At 39.6% G+C, this 18967-nt stretch overlaps 2 protein-coding genes across 2 annotated transcripts; one reads left to right on the plus strand and one right to left on the minus strand.

The window, feature by feature from the left end:
- Positions 1–3278: 3278 nt before the first annotated feature.
- Positions 3279–6579, minus strand: LOC146481720 (uncharacterized). Its single transcript, XM_085107763.1, has one exon. It carries the CDS (start codon positions 5502–5504, stop codon positions 4698–4700), a length of 807 nt encoding a protein of 268 aa, XP_084963889.1. The 5' UTR covers positions 5505–6579; the 3' UTR covers positions 3279–4697.
- Positions 6580–11788: 5209 nt separating this feature from the next.
- Positions 11789–15510, plus strand: LOC146481721 (uncharacterized). The gene is made up of 2 exons (XM_085107766.1): positions 11789–12850; positions 12921–15510. The coding sequence occupies exon 2, from the start codon at positions 12967–12969 to the stop codon at positions 13792–13794; it is 828 nt and encodes a 275-aa protein (XP_084963892.1). The 5' UTR covers positions 11789–12850; positions 12921–12966; the 3' UTR covers positions 13795–15510.
- The last annotated feature ends 3457 nt before the right edge of the window (positions 15511–18967 follow it).

The following is an 18967-nucleotide window of genomic DNA, read 5'->3' on the forward strand; positions in this document are numbered from 1 at the left end:
GTCTTGCAACGATACCCTGTCTAGGACGGGCCCGGGACAGAATCGCTTGAAATTATATACCCTGTTCAGGACAGAGGGGCCAAAAACCATACCCTATCCAGCGGCACGTCCCCGTATAGCCCATATAGGGGAGTAGTCCCCCCCCCCCCCCGGGGGGCTGAAACTTTTCTTAATATTTGACCAAAGGTCAATTGACCACAGGTCAGCGCGATTTAGTGGGTTTTAGGTTTGCCGATTTCCTCTCTATATATAAAAAGAGGAAATCGGCAAACCTAAAACCCACTAAATCGCGCTGAAATGGCCAAAATACGGCACACAAACACTGGCAAGATACCAAGGAGACAAGGTAAGCCATTTTTTTCCAATTCATGCCCTTTATTTTTGATTCCAAAACACGTTCGTAAATTCCCATACAAACCCTTATAATTTACGCCATTGCGTAACACTCATCGTGACACTCAAATTACAAAGGTCAAAACAAAGGTCTTTATTTTAACGCTCATACAGCTTGGGATACCTGTGATTTGACTTGCTGGGTATTTGTATGAAAACACTGGTTCTAGCTGGCAAAAAATGTTTAGTTTGTTTTTCCTGCCTGGCAGATTCGTACGAGAAATGTATTTGACTTTTTGCTCTTTAACTACCGTCTACTAATGAAATTTGGAGGTTACACGCCAGGAAAAAATAGCGGTTCCTTTAATTTACTGTGATGGTTTCCGGCATCATCACGCTTTGTTCTTCATAAACGCAAAGTCTTTATCATGCTGTGAATGTCAATAGAAAAGAGGAAATACAGAGCTATGTAATATCATAAATTGTCAAAACTTTTCCGGCGGTGAGAAACAACAGAAACAACTGCCGGAAATCTGTCGACGTTCGCAGTGTAAGCGTAACTCTTTTGTAAAAGTCGTCCAAACATCGATCTCTGGAATCACCGCGAGTCAGGAGTTACCCACATTGGGGTTAGTGGTTTGTGATTGCCTTTGTGCCAGATTTGGTTTTTTTGTTTGCAATATTTGGAGAGAGAAAGCTGAGTAAGGGCCCAATCTGAGCTCGACGGATTGTGAGTGATCCTTGGAAATTGCTGTAAACAGCAGTTAGCCTGAAGCGAGTGAAGACGACAAAGCTACCAGCCAGAAATATCTGGACAACGGAAAGGTAATGTTCTCTGTTTTTTTTACTTCGTTTTTGGCCACAGCTCTTTTTAGCGAAATCTGGTCTCCCTCTATACACTGACGCTGTAGGAACCATAACGTTACAAAGTGTAAACACCGTTTAAACTTGGTCAATTTCAGAGTAAACCGACTTATTGCCATTGATGGAAGTGATGTTATTTCTACTGAGTGATGTGCAAGTTTACAATTCGTATTAAACCAAAACCTGACTATGAATGTGTAAAGGTAATACTTTGCTACAAAATCAACCAGTGGTTGAGTACAAACAGTTAGCTCAGCTTAGATTGATAAGGATTCAGCTTTTAATGTGTTTATTTTTCCTTCCCCGGCCCTTCCGCTCGGCGCACAGTCGGTTGACATCAGGAACTGCTATCATTTGGGAGGCGAGGTAGATGATGGCCAGAAATCACTAAACAGTTGACTAGGGACAATCCAAAGGTACGAAAAAACTGGGTTAAGTTTAGCTATGATGGCTATGATATCAAAGCCCAATGTAGAAGAATGTAGCTAAAAAAGTTACCACTCGACGTCGAATTGATGTCAAAAAAGTCTTTTTAGCAAATTTTAACTCAAAATGTCTCTGGCTGGCAAAAAACTAGTGTACGCAATTACTTGCTGGCAAACTAGAACATTTTGGTCTGTCCTGGCTGGCATTGTCTACCTTTTGCTATTTTAATCTTTGCTGGCTCGTCGATGGACATCATAGATATGGCTGGCTGGGATTTTTATTTCTTAATAGTCTTGCTCGCTGGCAGTGAAGAGCGGGTATTTTTTTCCCAGGAAAGTTAAATATTAACCAAGATTGACGTGGGGACACTCAGCTGGTGTTAAATGTATCGCACAATTAATTTTATATGAACGAGTCGTTGGGTACTCCTGGTTTTTTTAAGTTCTTCTTGTGTATTTTATAAAAGACGTTAAAAACCATGCAATTTTAGCTGGTGCTTCCTTGTAGAAATCCTCTAATATTTTCTTACAGGTGTTCTAAGAGCAATTTCATGTTTGCAAAAAGGTTTTGCGTCAAATGTTTGGGTAGTTTTGACCAAAATACTGCAAAATCGCCATGACAGTGCCCCTTTCAAATAGACACCAATACTGTCATTTTATTCAGAGTGTGATTTTATAATGCTTGACCAAGGAAAATTACCATTACCATTTTTTAGCTATAGAGTTAAAAGAGGCTATTTAGTTAGGTGTCCACTATTAGTAGAGGGGACTTAGCCCCTCAGCTACATTCCTTTTGTGACACAATAATAAAGTTGTTGTTGTTATTATTAATTACAAATTACAAATTATTAATTGTCAGTGATTTTTTTCTTTTTTTTCCCTATGGGGGTAACCCTATAACACTTGAGCAAGAATTGTATAAATAAATTCTTATTGTTCTCACACATGATAGATAAATCCTTTGGTTGATTTTTGTTGTTGTAGTTTATTGATTCGCTGTGAATATTTCTCTTTTACGTCTTCTTTTTCAAAACATACTTCTGCACACTCGCACCTGAGTCAAACGTGATTGCATGATACACTCTGGCGATGGCCGGCTTACGCCCGAAATGTCATCTATACGGTGGCCAGCTCAGCTGATACAACCAAAACATCTGAGGCCCGGCTTTAGTGTTACCCCTTTCCTGCGCCATACCGATACAATTAAATTCGACTTTGGCACGGCAAGTTGATTTAGACGGCGTATTCAATCGATTTTGATTAGCACTGAATACGTATATCTGACCTGGTTGTGCAACCATGACTTTGTTAATAATGGTAATGGAACTGAGTGGAGTGCAATTTGGTCTGAAATCATAAGCGTGATTTCAAAATCGAATGAGCGCGCAGCGCGAGTTCGATTTGAAATCACAAGCATGATTTCAGACCAAAATTGCACGACACAAAGTTTAATTACCACTTTATTACACCTATTTTGAAATCACAGAGTTTTATTGTCAATATTACATCCTATTTTTGTTACTTCATTTCCATTTTGATGGGATGAAAGCCGGGATGCGATTTAGATAAAAAAATGGTGCAATTTGGAAATAAATCGCACTGTTGAGAGCCAATCAGATTGCAAGGATCGCCAGTGATTTCCAAATGGGTGTAATAACGAGGAAAATTATATGTTAGGCAGGATTCAACTAAAAATTTGGTTGTATGAACCAAAATAATAAAACTCGGATCCAAACACTCTTCAAACTGTTTGCTCAAGGATTCTATTGTTAAGGTTACCCTCTACCTTCAGAGGTGTCCCGCGTCCAAGCCATGTAGCGCGTCCGGTTTAAACTGTAGATATCTAAACCCGTATAACAAATTAAAGCTTATAGAGCTGGCTATCAAACTAAACCAAGAATTTTGAAATAAAATGAATTGTCAAATTTTTCACGACCTCTTAATGCGAGCGTCCGAATCACTTTTCTAAAGCTACAAGTCAAAGAGAATTTTGTTTTTCGCTAATTTAATTTGCTCCTCAGTTTTCGGACCCAAAGCGCTAAAGAACGTGTCTGCGTTTTGCCATATTCAATTCCAGTGAAAAGTTACAGAACATTTTCGAAATAGGTTTTAAAAAAATGTGGAGTAATCATACAAAAATCGCTCTTGGAGAAAAAATATTTCGAAATTAAAAATTCGCAGACACGTTTTTGTTGTTTATATGTTAAACCAGCTACCGTCCAAATGATTCTATTGTTCACACGAAATGTTGTCACTTATGTTTACCTATCGTTTCTTTTTATTTGCATATTTTCTCTTGTTTTGACTTTTTGTTTGATTTGAAATATTGCTGAACTCTGTTCGTTTATCGATCGTTTAGCTGAGATTCTGTAGGCTTTCGTAAATTTGTTTTGTAGTTACAGCAGACCTATTGTATTTGCCTCCGCACAATGGAACAGAGACTCTTGTAGTTTTGTATATGTTCCTAGCTGTACTAGCCTTTTTACCCTTTTTTGAATAGAACTGATTCGTTGGGTATCCGATCACATCGTTTCATAACTTTGTAACTGTGTTTCTAGATGCTGTTTCTATTTCAGTCTTTTAAACAGGACGAGATGTAACAAAAGAATAAGAGTTTTTCGAGTTTGTTTAGTTTTTGCAACAATATATACAGTCGGCGTGATTCAATTATTCCTTTTGTTGTGAAACTGTTTTGAATAGCTCTGCTCGATATAAATATACCTTGTTTGTGATTGTTAAGTGATTTAGATTTGATTTTTGAGTTGTGATTAAACTGTACGGATCCAGTTCTGTGTTCAGTTAGTCATTGCTATCCTTCGAAGCCCAGTTGTAGCAGATCCCGAAGTACCAGGAATTTGTGACGAGATTCCGTTCCTGCTACCCTGCGAGCAGAGTCTCTTCGATCTTCCTACTCTGCTCGCAGGGTAGTTCCTGCAGGCTAAGTGAGTCGCCGAGCTAAGTTTCTCCGAGTTAAGTGAGTTAGTCTTCCCGCCGTTGTACCGCAGAAATTACAGTTTCCCTTTCGGACGCTTAGAGCGGAAAACCTTTCGTCTGCTGATGCCTCCACTTTTTAAATCAATAATAACAAAAAGCAAGAAATGTGGCTAAAATAATTACGACAAAAGAAATAATCGCAAAAACCGCTCTCTGTATTTCCCCTTTTACCTGTCGGCCAAATCTTGTCATTGACAAGGAAGAGGCCGCCAATTTCTGCGTTTCTTCTCCTTTGACATTCTCATGTGGAAATGCAGCTGTTGGAACTTCGCATCCCAAGAAATCACAGAGTGGCTTCCAGCCTTGTTGTACGTTGTACACTAACAGTTTGTCAGGAGGAACGAGGGTCTTAACACGGTGATTGTGGATACGATAACGTTTTCTGAAAACATTGGTGGAAGCTTTGTTACGAGAGCCAACAAGAGCAACAACGTTAGAATCTCCAACGAGGTATATCTTTCTCATCGTCGGCGATAGTATGGATAAAGTGCGGGATTTTACAGCATCTACTGTTTCAAGCTGGTTGACCAAGCTTTTTACCCAAGAATCCTCATCTCGTTCGCTAAGAATGACTTTACAATCAGGAAAGACTTCTAGGATTTCCTCCCAGAAAAGATTACCTGGGACATCCACAACTGCATCAGCATTTTGGTAAACTCGCTTTACATCTGGTGCAGCGCCATTTTGGAAAACATCAAACCAGTGATCTATGAAGTCAAAGATCTGCTCTTCCCAGTCGAAGACATTGAACCCCAGGTGACGCAAAGCTTTAGCAATCGATTTAGTACCAGTTTTACCAATCCCTGCGCAAATGACCTTCATGGTTTCTGCCAGAGGTTCTACTGTTTCAGCGACAGAGTGTTGTTCGCTTCGCGATTTTCTCTGCATTTGTTGTCACGCAAACATGTCGGCTCTGTGTTGCGCATGATTTCCTTCAGTTCTTGTCATGTCGTGACACATACCTTCCTTGTTTTGCGTCCACAAGTAATTATATTGGCAAACTCAAGATGGCTCTTTATCCCAAGTCATGAAGGCTGCAGACGTAAATATGTTTTTAGCCCTTCTCAGAACTCATTGAAAAAAGAGAGCCTGAGTCGGGCCAAAAACATATTTACGCCAGCGAACATCAACTAGTTATAATGTCCATAACCTTTCCCCGATAGGACGCAAGCTCTCTTTCGAGAATTTGATTCTTCGCGATTTCGGCGTTCGATCCAGAGCTTGTGCACCGAAAAGGCTTGCTTCACCGAGTTCTCCGATATCAACATGATTTATTGTCTCCACAACTCGCTTGAAAGCATCTGAAGACAAAAGTCCATCACAGGTAGACGACCACTGTTTATGAACCCCTGAGTGACAGACGCCAAAACAAAGTGATTACGTAAGCCTTCGTTCATGCTTTTTGAAAGTTCTTTCTGAAAAACCAGTGTCTCGGAACGTGCTCTCCAATATCCCGCCACAAATCGCCGACCTGAACGAGACAGATCTGACCAGATCTCGCTTGGAAAAAGCTCAAAGAAATTTCCTTTGACAAACTGGCTCATCATTACGGTCAACCAGTATACTTGGGAGGCTGTACCATCGTTTATCGGGTTCAGAGTTGGCCATAAATCCGATGAAGCGAAACATTGTTCCGTACCACTGCACTGAGCGTTATCAGTTGTTGAGGCGCGCACGCGAAGTGAAATGCTTTTGCGTTGTTTATAGTGGAAATGCACTTAGCTACCCAAAGCTAGTTTACAGGCATTCCACTCAGAAATAACCGGCCGGGGAAACAAATAATAGTCAATGGATTTGTCTTTCTCGCACCATTCATCTCTGCTCTCTGTTTATACTAGTGTATCTTCTTTCTTATGGATATGCACAAAAATTAACTATTCTTCTGATTTACCATAAAAACAATTGTACTAAGGAGCACATTATTAGTTACTCCTAGATGTGCCCCCCTCCTCTTTAGCAATATATTAATTTGCAAACTTAATATTAACATAATGTAATCATGTGCTAAATGACATGGATTTCATGATTATAAGCTGCACTCTAACCAGAAAACGTGTTTTTTAAATGTAGGCCCGACTAACTAGACTGTAAATACAATATTCCCCTACGCTTACTTAATACTAAAAAATTAATCTCGCCGCTAAAAATGGTCCTGCTTATCATTAGTTAAGTTAATTTCAAATACAATCAGATCGATCCTAAACACATTTCAAACACTTTTCTGAGCACGAAACTCCTTTCGTGATGAGCCTTAATATTGCCTTCGTTGATGGATTTCTAGGCCCTCAAATTTGTTATTAACAATTATTCCACGAACACGGGTTGGATATTTTTTGTTATTTTAAGATTTTTTTTCAGAAAAGTGCTGGGTTTCTATGATGGGATTTATTTTTTCTAAGAAAGACTTTTTCTTAGGAGTGGGAAACCTAGGAAGTGATAACTCGCTAAAATGGCCTCAAATCAGCACAAAATGGCAAAAAGACAATCGGCAATACACCTTAGAAGCAAGGTCTGTCATTATTATTTAAAAACTTTCCAGTATTTGTACCTCCTAAATCCGATCGAAAATATTCCCATACAAACTCTTATATTTGCGCCGTGACCGCTATTACGCAAGATGATCATCGCTCACAGCTTGAACTTGGGCTGCCTGTGGCTTACCTCGATTCCTCGCTCTAGTTTTCTAGCTGCCAGTCTATATCGCTTTCTTCATTATTATACAAATACATTTCTTCGACAGAGTTTTCATCAAGCCAAACATGCCAGCACTGCTTAAATAGATCCTCCAAAATGCAAAAGAATGTCTTATCTTATTCTGTGGCAAAAATGTAAACAACGAAAAAACTTACCGAGTACATAAGACTAAATCCACTGCGAGTAATCCATCACTTGCGATTTGGAATCCAGTGATATTACTGTTTCACATGTCTAGTTCCATTTCCAAATTTATTTGTATTCACGTGAAATGGACATGGTAGTCAGGCGGGGGTGAGAGGTAGGGGGTGGTGGGTGAGGGGTGAGGGTAAGCCAGTGTTCGACAAAAAGTAAACGAAATTGGATGAATGAATGAATAACACTTTATTTCAATACAATTACAGTAAAGACTGTTGTTTCCCTTATCGCAGGTATTGTTTCCTTCCCCTATTTTGCTGAGATCTGAGACGCATCTAATATCCGACATTCGCTAAATATTACCTCGATGTTGTTTGAGAATCCGAGTGTATTGCGTTATCTGTAACGTGATACTATGGGCGGCCATCACCGCCAAAAATACAAGCAGTGCAAACGATATAGGATAAACAGAAATGGTTTAACTGTCCTTTGTAAATTGGTTTACACAATTTAGAAACGATGCAGTTAGAATGCATTTGGACAGGTTGTCTTTGATGGAATGATATAGCCAAACAATAAATGGTTTAGACAATTGCAAAACTGTCCAGCTATCAATGGCAAAACGGTACACGAAAGACAGAAATGATCTAGTCTGAATGTGAATAATTGAGCTTCCGTTAGTAAAACAGCACAGGCTAAATAGAATTGGACAAAGTAAATGAAAATTGGTGAAGTAGTCAATGTTAAATTGACAAAGTCAATTCTCAGACGGTTTAGCGTAATCTGAAATGATTTAGTGCAATGCCAAACAGTATAGCTTTCTGTGAAATGGTTTGTGACTTACCATCAAACGGTTTAGCGTGACACAAAACGGTTTAGCGCGACATAAAATGGTTTAGGGTTAGGGACTGGTCATAAAGTACAGGGGGGGGTGGGCTGGAAAAAAAGGGGGGGTGGGTCACTGTTTTCATGCATGTAAAAAGGGGTGGGCTAGCAAAAACCATGCATCATTAAAGGGGTGGGGCACATAATATTTTTGCACATGTTTTGCATCAAATGGTGCCTTTTGCCAGTAAAACTGTGAAATGTATTAACAGTAAAAGCACAAATTATAATTGTGTAGTTTCAGAAAATATCCATCCCCCATCACAGAGGGAATTTATAAAAGGACGCCCTACCGCCAGGAACTTCCAAGTTTCTTTCATACAATCTCTGTAATTTTGTTCTTTCTCTTACCACCATCCCCTCCAGAATCTTGAATTCCCTCCATGGGTGGGGTAAGGATATTTTCTGGAACTACACATTCTATCAAGAAAAGGGCAAGTTCACTCGCATCCATTAAAATGAACAACTATGATTCCATGTGGTTATTAATGATACATATTAGATGCACATTATCTTCTCAAAATCATTTCAGGTATTTCAACAAAAATAGATCTCATGCAATGATAAACTTCAAAAACAAGACTTTGTACAATATTTTCAACTAGAGTCAACAGTCCACTTTGAAAGCTATCATACTTGTCCTCTAATTTGTCTAGTTTTATGTATAGTCTTACCTTTATTTACTAGGGGTGGGTCATTTCATTTTTTACCTGAAAAATATGGGTGGGCCATGCATTATTCTGCAAAAATATGAGGGTGGGTCACACAAAACTAGCCTTCGTAAAAATGAATTTTTCCAGCCCACCCCCCCCGGTACTTTATGACCAGTCCCTTACATCAATTGATTATCGCCGGAACCGCCAAAAATACAAACATGAAATGGAACAGCCTGTTGTGAAATGGTCTAGTCCATGTGGGGTATGATGTCATGTTTGTGGATTTTGGCACGAACACAGCTCACGTACTCTGTGCAGTCACACGAGTAAGCTTCGCTTTCTCTTCTGAGAAAATTCAGGTTGCTTTTACTTGTTTTTATTCGCCGTTGTCAACTACTCTATGGCGAATCGATTAACCTGGTGTAGACTACGCGTTGTTGAACGGGTGTATTTGTGTTCGGGAATTTTCACTTTCAAGACTGGACTGTATTTCCACACTTTATTCCCAACAGTTCTACACTCAACGTTCGTCAACAATCTCTACAAGTCAACAATCTTTTAGTTGGGATCGCGAAAATTACATTTTCCCAAAAGTGACTAAGATGGGGTCTATAACTGGCCACAAAATAGACTATAATGGGGCAGGGGCTCTGACTAGTCAAGTCCAGGACGATAATCCTGCTGGTATACGTTGGATCAATTGTTGATCTGATCGGCTTAACAAAGACAAATGATAAAAGAAGCAGAGACCGATACAACGTAGAATTACGGTTTAAAGGTTACTATATTTCGGCTGGCCAAACCAGCCTTCTTCAGGTATAATGAAAATTTACCGATTGGGACATACGCTTATATAGCTGACAAATATTTGCGCAATAGCGGAACTACGTTAAGGTATCAGCCACCCTTCAGGACCGTCCGCGCGCGGATCGCTGTAGCGTTAGTTGTTTTTATAAAAACCCCTATAAACCATATATTTTTTAAAAGCTTAATAATTCCAGATTATGGATTTGAACTAACAAAAACTATTTACTTAAATGTGTTTCGAAATTGGAACGCTTTGTGTAAAAGTACACGTCTCTATAAATCATGTTCCACTCCCGCCGGAAATTAATGGAAGGAAACAATTAACCCCGCATTCGCTTCTCAACACGTTCCACAAAAAAACCGTGTCTCAGATTTTTGACAAGTGCGTTTGTTTCTCTTTTATTAGCAAATGAAGTTGGGGGAGGCAATTAGTCAACACTCCCTGTGGAAAAAAGGCTCTGGCTTTAAAATCAAAAGGAGTATTAAAATTCGCAGACACGGTTTTGTAGAAGAGATATATGGCATCACTCTGGCCAAATTTGAGCCAAATTGATCGAAAGGCTGCCGACTTGGAGTTCAAAACGTACGAGTCGATCGGCAAAATTTGCGTTCGGGGATAAAATTGAAAATACATTTTTGGCGGCATCCTACCTGGAATGAGATTATAACGCCTAAATGTTTATTCTGATTGATATCAGAGAGGGCTCAATTTTCTCTAACAATAGGACTTTGACAGGTAACATGCAACAAGAACAAACTTTCGCGGCAAGCAGCGGGAAATGACTATTTTGCTTCCAGTCAGTTCAATTACACTGCGTGTGGACAAAAGACAAAATTTTTGTTGAGGTTAGTGAAAGTACATGCATAGTAATCGTTTAATTTACAAACAGCAATACGCTTTTCATGTAACAATAAAAATATATTGTGTTTATTTCTTGAACGAAAGCGAAGCCGCCGAATGTCCACCACCGATTGCTCGAAGGTCAAGAACTGAGGCCCGGTTTATTTCAAACGTTCTGCTCTTCTCGGAAGAATTAAAAACAGAATTTGTCTTGTGCGACGGACAGCTTTCATTCTCGCACTGGATTCTCCAGGTAGAACCAAGTCCATGCTTAGTCGCTACATTTTCCACGACTTGGACACTTCCCTGGCAAAATCGACAAGATACAGGCTCGTCCCGTTTCTGAAGCAGAATTTCACTCGATACGATAGCTCGACCGCTTATTGTTTTCCACGTTCCATCAGCAGATGGGGTCGATGAGCGTAATTGGCTTTCTTCTTCTGGTTCTTCAAGCTAAATTTTGGAGCGGCTTGCACTCTCAGCAACTGTAGCATTTTCGCTTTTCTGAATATCCAACTGCTCTTGCCGATGAAAGGAGCCTTTGTCGCTCTCTGCCAATTTTGCAGCCCATTCTTTGTCAAACTCGCCCTTCGATTTCTTTTTCACTCCCGGTTTCGATGAGGAAAACGGACACGATGTTTTCTTTTTTTTTTTTTTTTTTTTTTTTGGCGGCATTTTCACCGAAACAAACGCTAAATATCGAGGAAAAGGCCATAAACAACACGAAGACAATTCGCACGTGTTTTGTCGTTTGAAGCACGCACTCGGTATCACGTTACTAGTTCAATGACAGATCTTGTCAACGATCAATTAAGATAATGAACGAGAAAAAATCTTTTACCCCCGATATCTTTGGACAGAAATAACATTTTCCTCTGATTTTTTTTTTAAAAGAAAGCTCTCAAGCATATCTATTTGAAAACGTTGAAACCTCAAATATGGCAGCGATCCGCGCGCTGACGGTCCTGAAGGGTGGCTGATACCGTGACCTTAAACTAAATTGATTGACAGTATAAAATATGAAGCAAATGAAATAATAATAACAAAGAATAAAAAATAATAAAAGGAAAAAAGCTAGTACATTTCTTCGCGAATATTAAGGCCATGTGGAGAAAGTGTTCTGCCATTTAAGATTAAAAAGGCTTCCCTGGCCTTACGTATTGAGTCTCGGTTAGAGTAGACTTTTTCTATGGGGATTAATTGCATATCGTTAGCGGTGTGGTTAGGAGCGGTGAGGAAGTGTTCTGCGGCTGTGGTGGGTTTAGATTTAGTGTTAGGGTTATCTATGGTCGGTCGTTTAGTCTCTCCTATGTATTGTAAATTACAGCGGTAACATTGGATCATGTAGATTATATTTTTAGTTTCACAGGTCAGGTTAGATTTGATAGGGCGCGTTTCACCAGTGGAAAAGAAGGTGTAGCTAGTGAGACCATCGGAAATGTATGGGCAAGTGGCACAATTTTTACCGCAACGATAGGAGCCGGAAGGGAGTTGTGGGTGGGGATTAGTCGAGTTAGAAGAAAGTTTAGCCGAAACCAGTAAGTCGTGTAGGTTAGGAGATCGTCTGAAGGCCACAACAGGCAAATTTGGAAAAACCTTTTTGCAGCGGTCAGACTAGGCCAGCAGCACATACCCAGCAAAACTGAACCCAAGTACCCCCCCAGGGATAGAATCTCAAATGAAGTTCGTCCAAACAAGTTTTTATCGCTTGCTGCTCTTGAGTTTTAAAAAAACTGTTTCTTTCCATTTTCAATCTTTTAAATGTACGTTAACACTCCAGTGATGCGAAACTGCTTTGGCTTTGAAAATCGAGTACACTGGCCAACGCGGCGGCCATCTTTTAAGATATTATTCTTCGAGTGGAAATAAATTCTGATTGGCTTACGAGGATTTATCGATCGATTTTGGCAGAACAATTTTATTCCAAAATCGAGATACGGCTTCCAAATAGGATGGGGGCTCTTCTTGAGCCCGCAATTATCATGTGACGTCAAGAGACGTCTAGTCGGGAATTCCTTCCTTGAGCTTTGTTGTCGCGATGATGAACCGCTCCAACGTTTATCAATTTATTGCCCTCGTTTTAGTTGTGTGTTTTTTCCAAGCGCTCTTTATCTACCACTTCTTATGCCCTTCGAGCGGCGTTGCTCCTTCTCCACAGAACCATCTACGAAGTGTCGAACAAGCCAAACGCGAAAGCACCGATAACAAAAGGGGTAAAGTTCATGCGTGTATATTTACCGGACGATGGATATACCTTCGAATTTTGTTGCCTTACCTCTACAGGGAACTTCGACAAAACGGTGGTGTGGTCGACAGAGTCATATTCGCTATGATAGGATACACCGAAGAAGACCAATCGAAGTTGAAAAACTTCGTGGCGGCTGCGAACAGTATTTTGAAAGACGATCCCTTTCAGTTTCTTTATTTAAAAGAAGATCCAAGTCCACCACACGTTCCAGGTGCTATGCATTTGTATCCATTCTATAGAAAGTTTTACTATACTGTTTTTCAACGCCTCCTGCGAAATCCATCTGATGTTTATTTCAAAATGGACGACGATATCGTTTATCTCCACCCGAATGTTTTTGGTAGCATGATAAACAATAAGAATACTAGCGAATGCTTCTTGCACTACGGCAACATCGTGACCAACTGGAGATGCAACTGGCTTCATCAGAAGATTGGCGTTTATGACAAGGAGGTGAATCCAAAGGGATTGAAGATCGACTTTGATCCAGCCGCCGAATGTGGGGTGAGAAGTCCAGAATGTACGGAAATGATACTTCGTTCTTTCGTACACCATTATCATAAAAAGCAGTTAGATAGATACCTGTTTCGTGGAAGGGATCAGACTACGAAAGGACAACGCTTCAGTATTAACTTTTTTCTCATTGATGCTGACATCGTCGATTTTCAGCGAATGATGGAGGCTGGACCGATCAAGGGCGATGAAATTTGGTGGTCAATGCAATATGCAGGATCAGCTCCACAAACAAGTTGTATTGTCGGCGAAGGTTTGGTGGTACACTTCTCTTATGCAATAACTGTAAAACAGATCTTGGAGTTGGGTTTGTTAAAAGAGTTTGAAAACATTGTTCGCATAGAACTTGGTCAGACTTTGCCTGAAACACTGTGGAACGCGACTGACTTCTCTTGAATTTTGTTCGTTTTCAACTTTGTTGGGATATCGTGACTAAAATAGCGAGTGGCTAGATGAGAATAGGTGGTTTTCACCTCACACATCGTCACGCAAGTGAAACAATAAAATCCTCAACCATTCAATAGATAAAGTCAAGAAATTGATATGTTGTAGAAGAGTGATACATAAACAACGTGTGAAAGCCACAGGGCTGAGCGATATCTCATAATCGAGTTATTCGAGAAAATGTACCCCGGAAAATTACAGAGTTTAGTATGGGACGCCATGTTGGTGCCCCATCTGATGGGCACCAACATGGCGGCCGGAAACCAGCAAAAACATCTGGAGTTTACCTTGGCTATTTCAAAGCCTTTCTTCTCTCTGCTGAACTTTCGCACATTGACATTAACGCTTCTATTACATGTTAACTGATCAGACCTAAAAAAAAAGGCGAATTGATGTTTTCATGTACGTGACATGTTTAGAGCAGCAATCCTTCTGTCACGCACTGCACTGCGCAAAAAACTGCTCTATTTTTAAAACAAAGAATGCTATCCGGCTGTAAACAAGCAAGCAGATGGAAATTTATATTTTCTTATATGTGATGAAGATAAAAACCCAAAATTGTGTTTAGTTATGAATTTCAGTTTTTTATGACGTCATGTGAAAACCAAGAATTGTTTTTTATTTGATGTTGATTGATAAGTACGGCGCAAACACGGCACATTAATACCATTCTATTTGTATAGGAAATAGCATGAATTATAGGGGTACGCTGTATTTGGGATAAATACCGCGAGTAATATTTGGGGAGTTTTGAAATATCACGAGTGGTATTTATTCCAAATACACTGTTCTTTTTATAAGAACGTCTAATTTCGGAGCTGAGGCTGAACGTTCTTATATTTTTTGGCGACTTGAGGCTGAAAACGTTGTTAAGATGTGTTTTTAAATTACATAGTATACACTACGTGTATTTCAGTAAATCGAGCATTGCTTGCTGAGACATGGTATCAAGAACTGCTGATTATGACAAACCGAGATGTGTGTCACCATTGTTAGTGTTATACAAAACATGCTTTAAGTATTTTGGTTAATTTACATTTGTTACCTTGATTTTATGTACAGATTAGCAAAATAAAAACGTTCACAATCGACTCTCAGCCTGAGGAACGTTCTTAATACGTTCTTAAAATTTTGGTTAATCTCAGCCTCAACGTTCTTACAAAAAAACAGTGTACCGCGCAGAAACCATTCTGTTCTTTGTTTATACTACAGGGCCCTGTTGTTCGAAAAACGATTATATATACTCGAGGTTTTCATTTCGCTCGTCAGTAAAAATAGCTTTTAAGGCTAATTTTAAGCTGACAGTTAAGGAAAGTCTACGTCAAAATTGAGGGACTAAAATATTTTGAAAAAAAATATTTATCTTAAGTTACTTCATTTTAAATCAAAGTCCACTTTAACTCAGGATTAGTGGGGATTAATGGGCCAAGGCTAAGAAATTTCTCTTCATGTGATGCACATAAGTTTATTTAGTCACGCACAAATGTTTGGCTTGACAACATGTGATTAAAGATGTCGCAGGTCGGCATGAGCTGCCTCACATTTCTAACCGTTTCAAAGTTTTTTTAAATAGTCCACGTGGTGGCTCTTCATCTGTTATTAACTAAAAGAGAAAATAATTACAATGTTCTTATGAATAACACTTAAAATACAATAAAGATAAGCTGGCCCGTGCCTGATTCTTTAAAAATTTAAAAACGCGCGAAGAAAATAGATTAAAATCACCACACTTTTTAAGATTATCGGGAAGGTTATTAAGGACGGTGCCTACTAATATCGAAGTATTTTTGTGCGGTTTGCGACTATGCGGGAAAAGCAGATCTTAGGAAGGCCTATTGGAATCCAAAACGAAAATTGGGGGTAGTCACGCATTTTTCAGAGATAATTAAGCAATAATATCTCTAAAAAGCGCCAAAATATGAAGCAATGTATGGGATTTTTTCCTAAATTGAAGCTTAATTATCTCTGAAAAATGCTTGGTTACCCCCAATTTTCTTTCGAGATACCAAAAGCGTTTGCTAAGTTCTGCTTTCTCCACATAGTTTTAAACCGCGCAAATATATTCCTGTATTAGCAGGCACCACCCATAGGAAACCCGAGTGTCTCGAGATGCGCAGAACGTATGCGCACTAACAATAGTAGGCACCGTCCTTAAAAAGGGCAGCCGCAACGTCCTGGAATGTTCCTTTTTCCAGAGGAACTTGGAAGCTTATAGAGTCCGAAGAGCGCAGACTTTTACATATAGAGACTCTCTGTAAGTTTAAGTATGAGGGCCACTGCTTAGTGTGAAGTGCTTTAAAAGTCAACTTAAGCAAATTAAAATCCCTTCTCTCTTTAACTGGGAGCCAGTTCAGCTTTGAAATGTCTCCAATATCATTTACATATCTTGCGGCGGCAAACTCAAAGGTCACAATATAAAGGTAGCAAAAGTGAATATCAAGGTGCATCTAGCTAATAACCCACAATGAAGTTGAAATTTCCGTGTACGGGGCCGCACCAGGACTAACTATTAAGTAAAATTTTTTTCTCGCCGATTTTTTTCGGTAGTTTACTTCGAATTCATTCCAGCACCAACTGACTGTATCTTGGCTGGCTCAGACTTCCTATCAATATAGCGTCAGCTTGGCTTTCGGCACGCAAAAACCTCGTTTGCCTGTTTGGCGGTTTTGAGACTGCAAATCGGGCTGTGCAGTGTAGGTTTTGGCATCAAGGAAAAGAAAATAACAGAAACTATATTTCAAAAAATACATTTCACAACTCGAGAAGGTGCCTTTGTATCAAAACAACCAATATCGATATAATAATTATCATTCAGTATTCAGATTTCCACTCAATTTAGTTTATTATATAGGGCCTCTACGGATAGCAATTTTTATCTTGTACAAAAACTGAAGGAGTTACCCTATTATAATAAAGGTTTCTTGTCTTATCTTATATTGGCATCTCCCTATCCCCCAATGCACCCTGGGATTGAAGCTTTCCTCGAGTGAGTGAGTGAGTGAGTGAGTGAGTGAGTGAGGGCGGAAATTTGAACGACGTTTTCTTCCAAAAAGAATTCAAAACAGGCAAGTTTACTGGCATTCATGATGGGTCAGTTATAAAAAGACAGTTTAGACGGTGTTAAACAAAACCACGTTCTAAGCCATTTTCAATTTTGCCAACAGTCATATCTAAACATTGTCTGCTGCTGACGGTAACAAGAAGGCTTGCATCCCAGACTAGAAAACTATTTATTTACTTAAAATAAACCACTTATAAATGTTCAGTCCATTGCCTTTAGTATCTTACTGAAGTCACGGCTTAAGTAAGACTCTTTAAATAACTGGCCCCATGTCTTTAAAATTAAAAAAGTGGTGACTATTGTCTTTTACTTACATTTTATAACTATTTTGTTGATAAAGTCGAACCTCCCTTTGCGACCACCTCTCGTAAGCGACCACCTCTCATTAGCGACCACTTTTCCAAAATATACCAAAAGTTTTTAAGTCAAATCACTATAGATGGAACCTCTCGTAAGAGACCACCTCTCGTAAGCAACCACCTCCCGTAAGCGACCACTTTTGGAGATGATTGTTTAAATTTTCAATTGTTTTTAACCTCCCGTAGGCGACCACTTGAGACACAATCTGCTGTATCTCTCACGGGGGAGAAATTGCAAAATGTGTCGCTGTAACATATTGGCCCACATCATTACAGCGGACGCCGTATTAAAATCTCACAGCCGAAGCTACCAGAAGTGTCTCCCGATATAGCTTACCATTGAACCAATTGATAACATACACATGCACTATAGTGCACACTGAAATAAACTTTAATCACGTTGAATCCCTTGTAGGAAAGAAACTCTTATCTTGTAAATAGCATGCATGTACATGCATGACCGTTGATGACTTTCTCAACCTTGGTAAAATAATGAAGACAGGTCAAACACGGCTCCTATTGGTCGAGATAGGAAGAATATGACCTTCAAAGATAATTTGCTCTTACGAGTACGGCGTTTTTCAAAGATCTCCCATTTCTGTACGAAAGTAGGGAAGGGTCTTTGTAGATCCCTCTTAGCAGAGGGTGACTTTCTATCAAGTGCCATTTACTCATCTGAATGGTTCTTAGGTTAGGCACAGAAGATGATGAGAAGAAGATGAGATTCACTGACAGAATCGAAACTGCAGTCTTGCTTGATATATACTATGAAGGAAAATAATATTATGAATGAAGAAGGACTACTCACTGTATCCACATCAGTGCTTCCAAAAGACATTACCGCAATCAAACTTCGCAGAATTCAACAGCTCAGTTGAATCGCGAAAAAGCACTGATGTAAAACAAACTACGAATAAGGCACTCTCTACGGTCCATGAACCGAAACTAAACGAGCATGTGTAAAGAATTTCAAACATCCAAATCACTTTCTTTTACACATGTGTACACAAGGGCAAAACGTTTAAAAAAAGTATAATCTATTCTAGACGTGCGCACGGACTTCAAACCGACAGAAACTTTCCAATACAGGCTCTAGCAAAGGCGAAGCCTCAAGACTTCTCAGAACAAAATCTTCAAGAACAACATTTGAAGAAAACATTACTCTACTCAAACAGAGATTACGCTACAGAGGTTACCCCGATAACCATTCACTCTTTGGCCCGCTAAACTTCAACTGGTTCCTTTCCCGCGCGCCCGATTAACCCCAGAGATATAGCAAATGCCTTTCTAACCTCGTTTTCCCGGTCCCTATTGTAAGTTACAGATCTTCGTTTTTTCACATTGATTTATGACCCAAACGCCATAAATCAATGGGAAAAACTCGGTCCGTAACTAACAGTCCTCCGGATCGAGTAAACGAGGTTAGTAAGAGGTATGTATCTCTCCATTGCGCACGAGGAGACATTTTGAAAAGGTCTATTAAGTTTTTGTTCAACACTTATGATTAAGACCCCCCATCCACCCCACCAACTTTCTCAAGGCCTGACTATATATCCCCCTCCCACTCCCCGTGAGCTGAATACTGGTGGGTTTTACGGTACTTGAACAGTCAATACTTGACCTGATAAGCCAATGTAAAAGGTCCCCGAGCAAACGACTGCATTTCTTCTGACCTGTGGTTTATTACCCTTACAAGTCCAAAGAT

The sequence above is a fragment of the Pavona decussata genome, unplaced genomic scaffold (assembly GCF_977016875.1).
Source record: "Pavona decussata unplaced genomic scaffold, jaPavDecu1.1 SCAFFOLD_48, whole genome shotgun sequence".
NCBI classification, from domain to species: domain Eukaryota; kingdom Metazoa; phylum Cnidaria; class Anthozoa; order Scleractinia; family Agariciidae; genus Pavona; species Pavona decussata.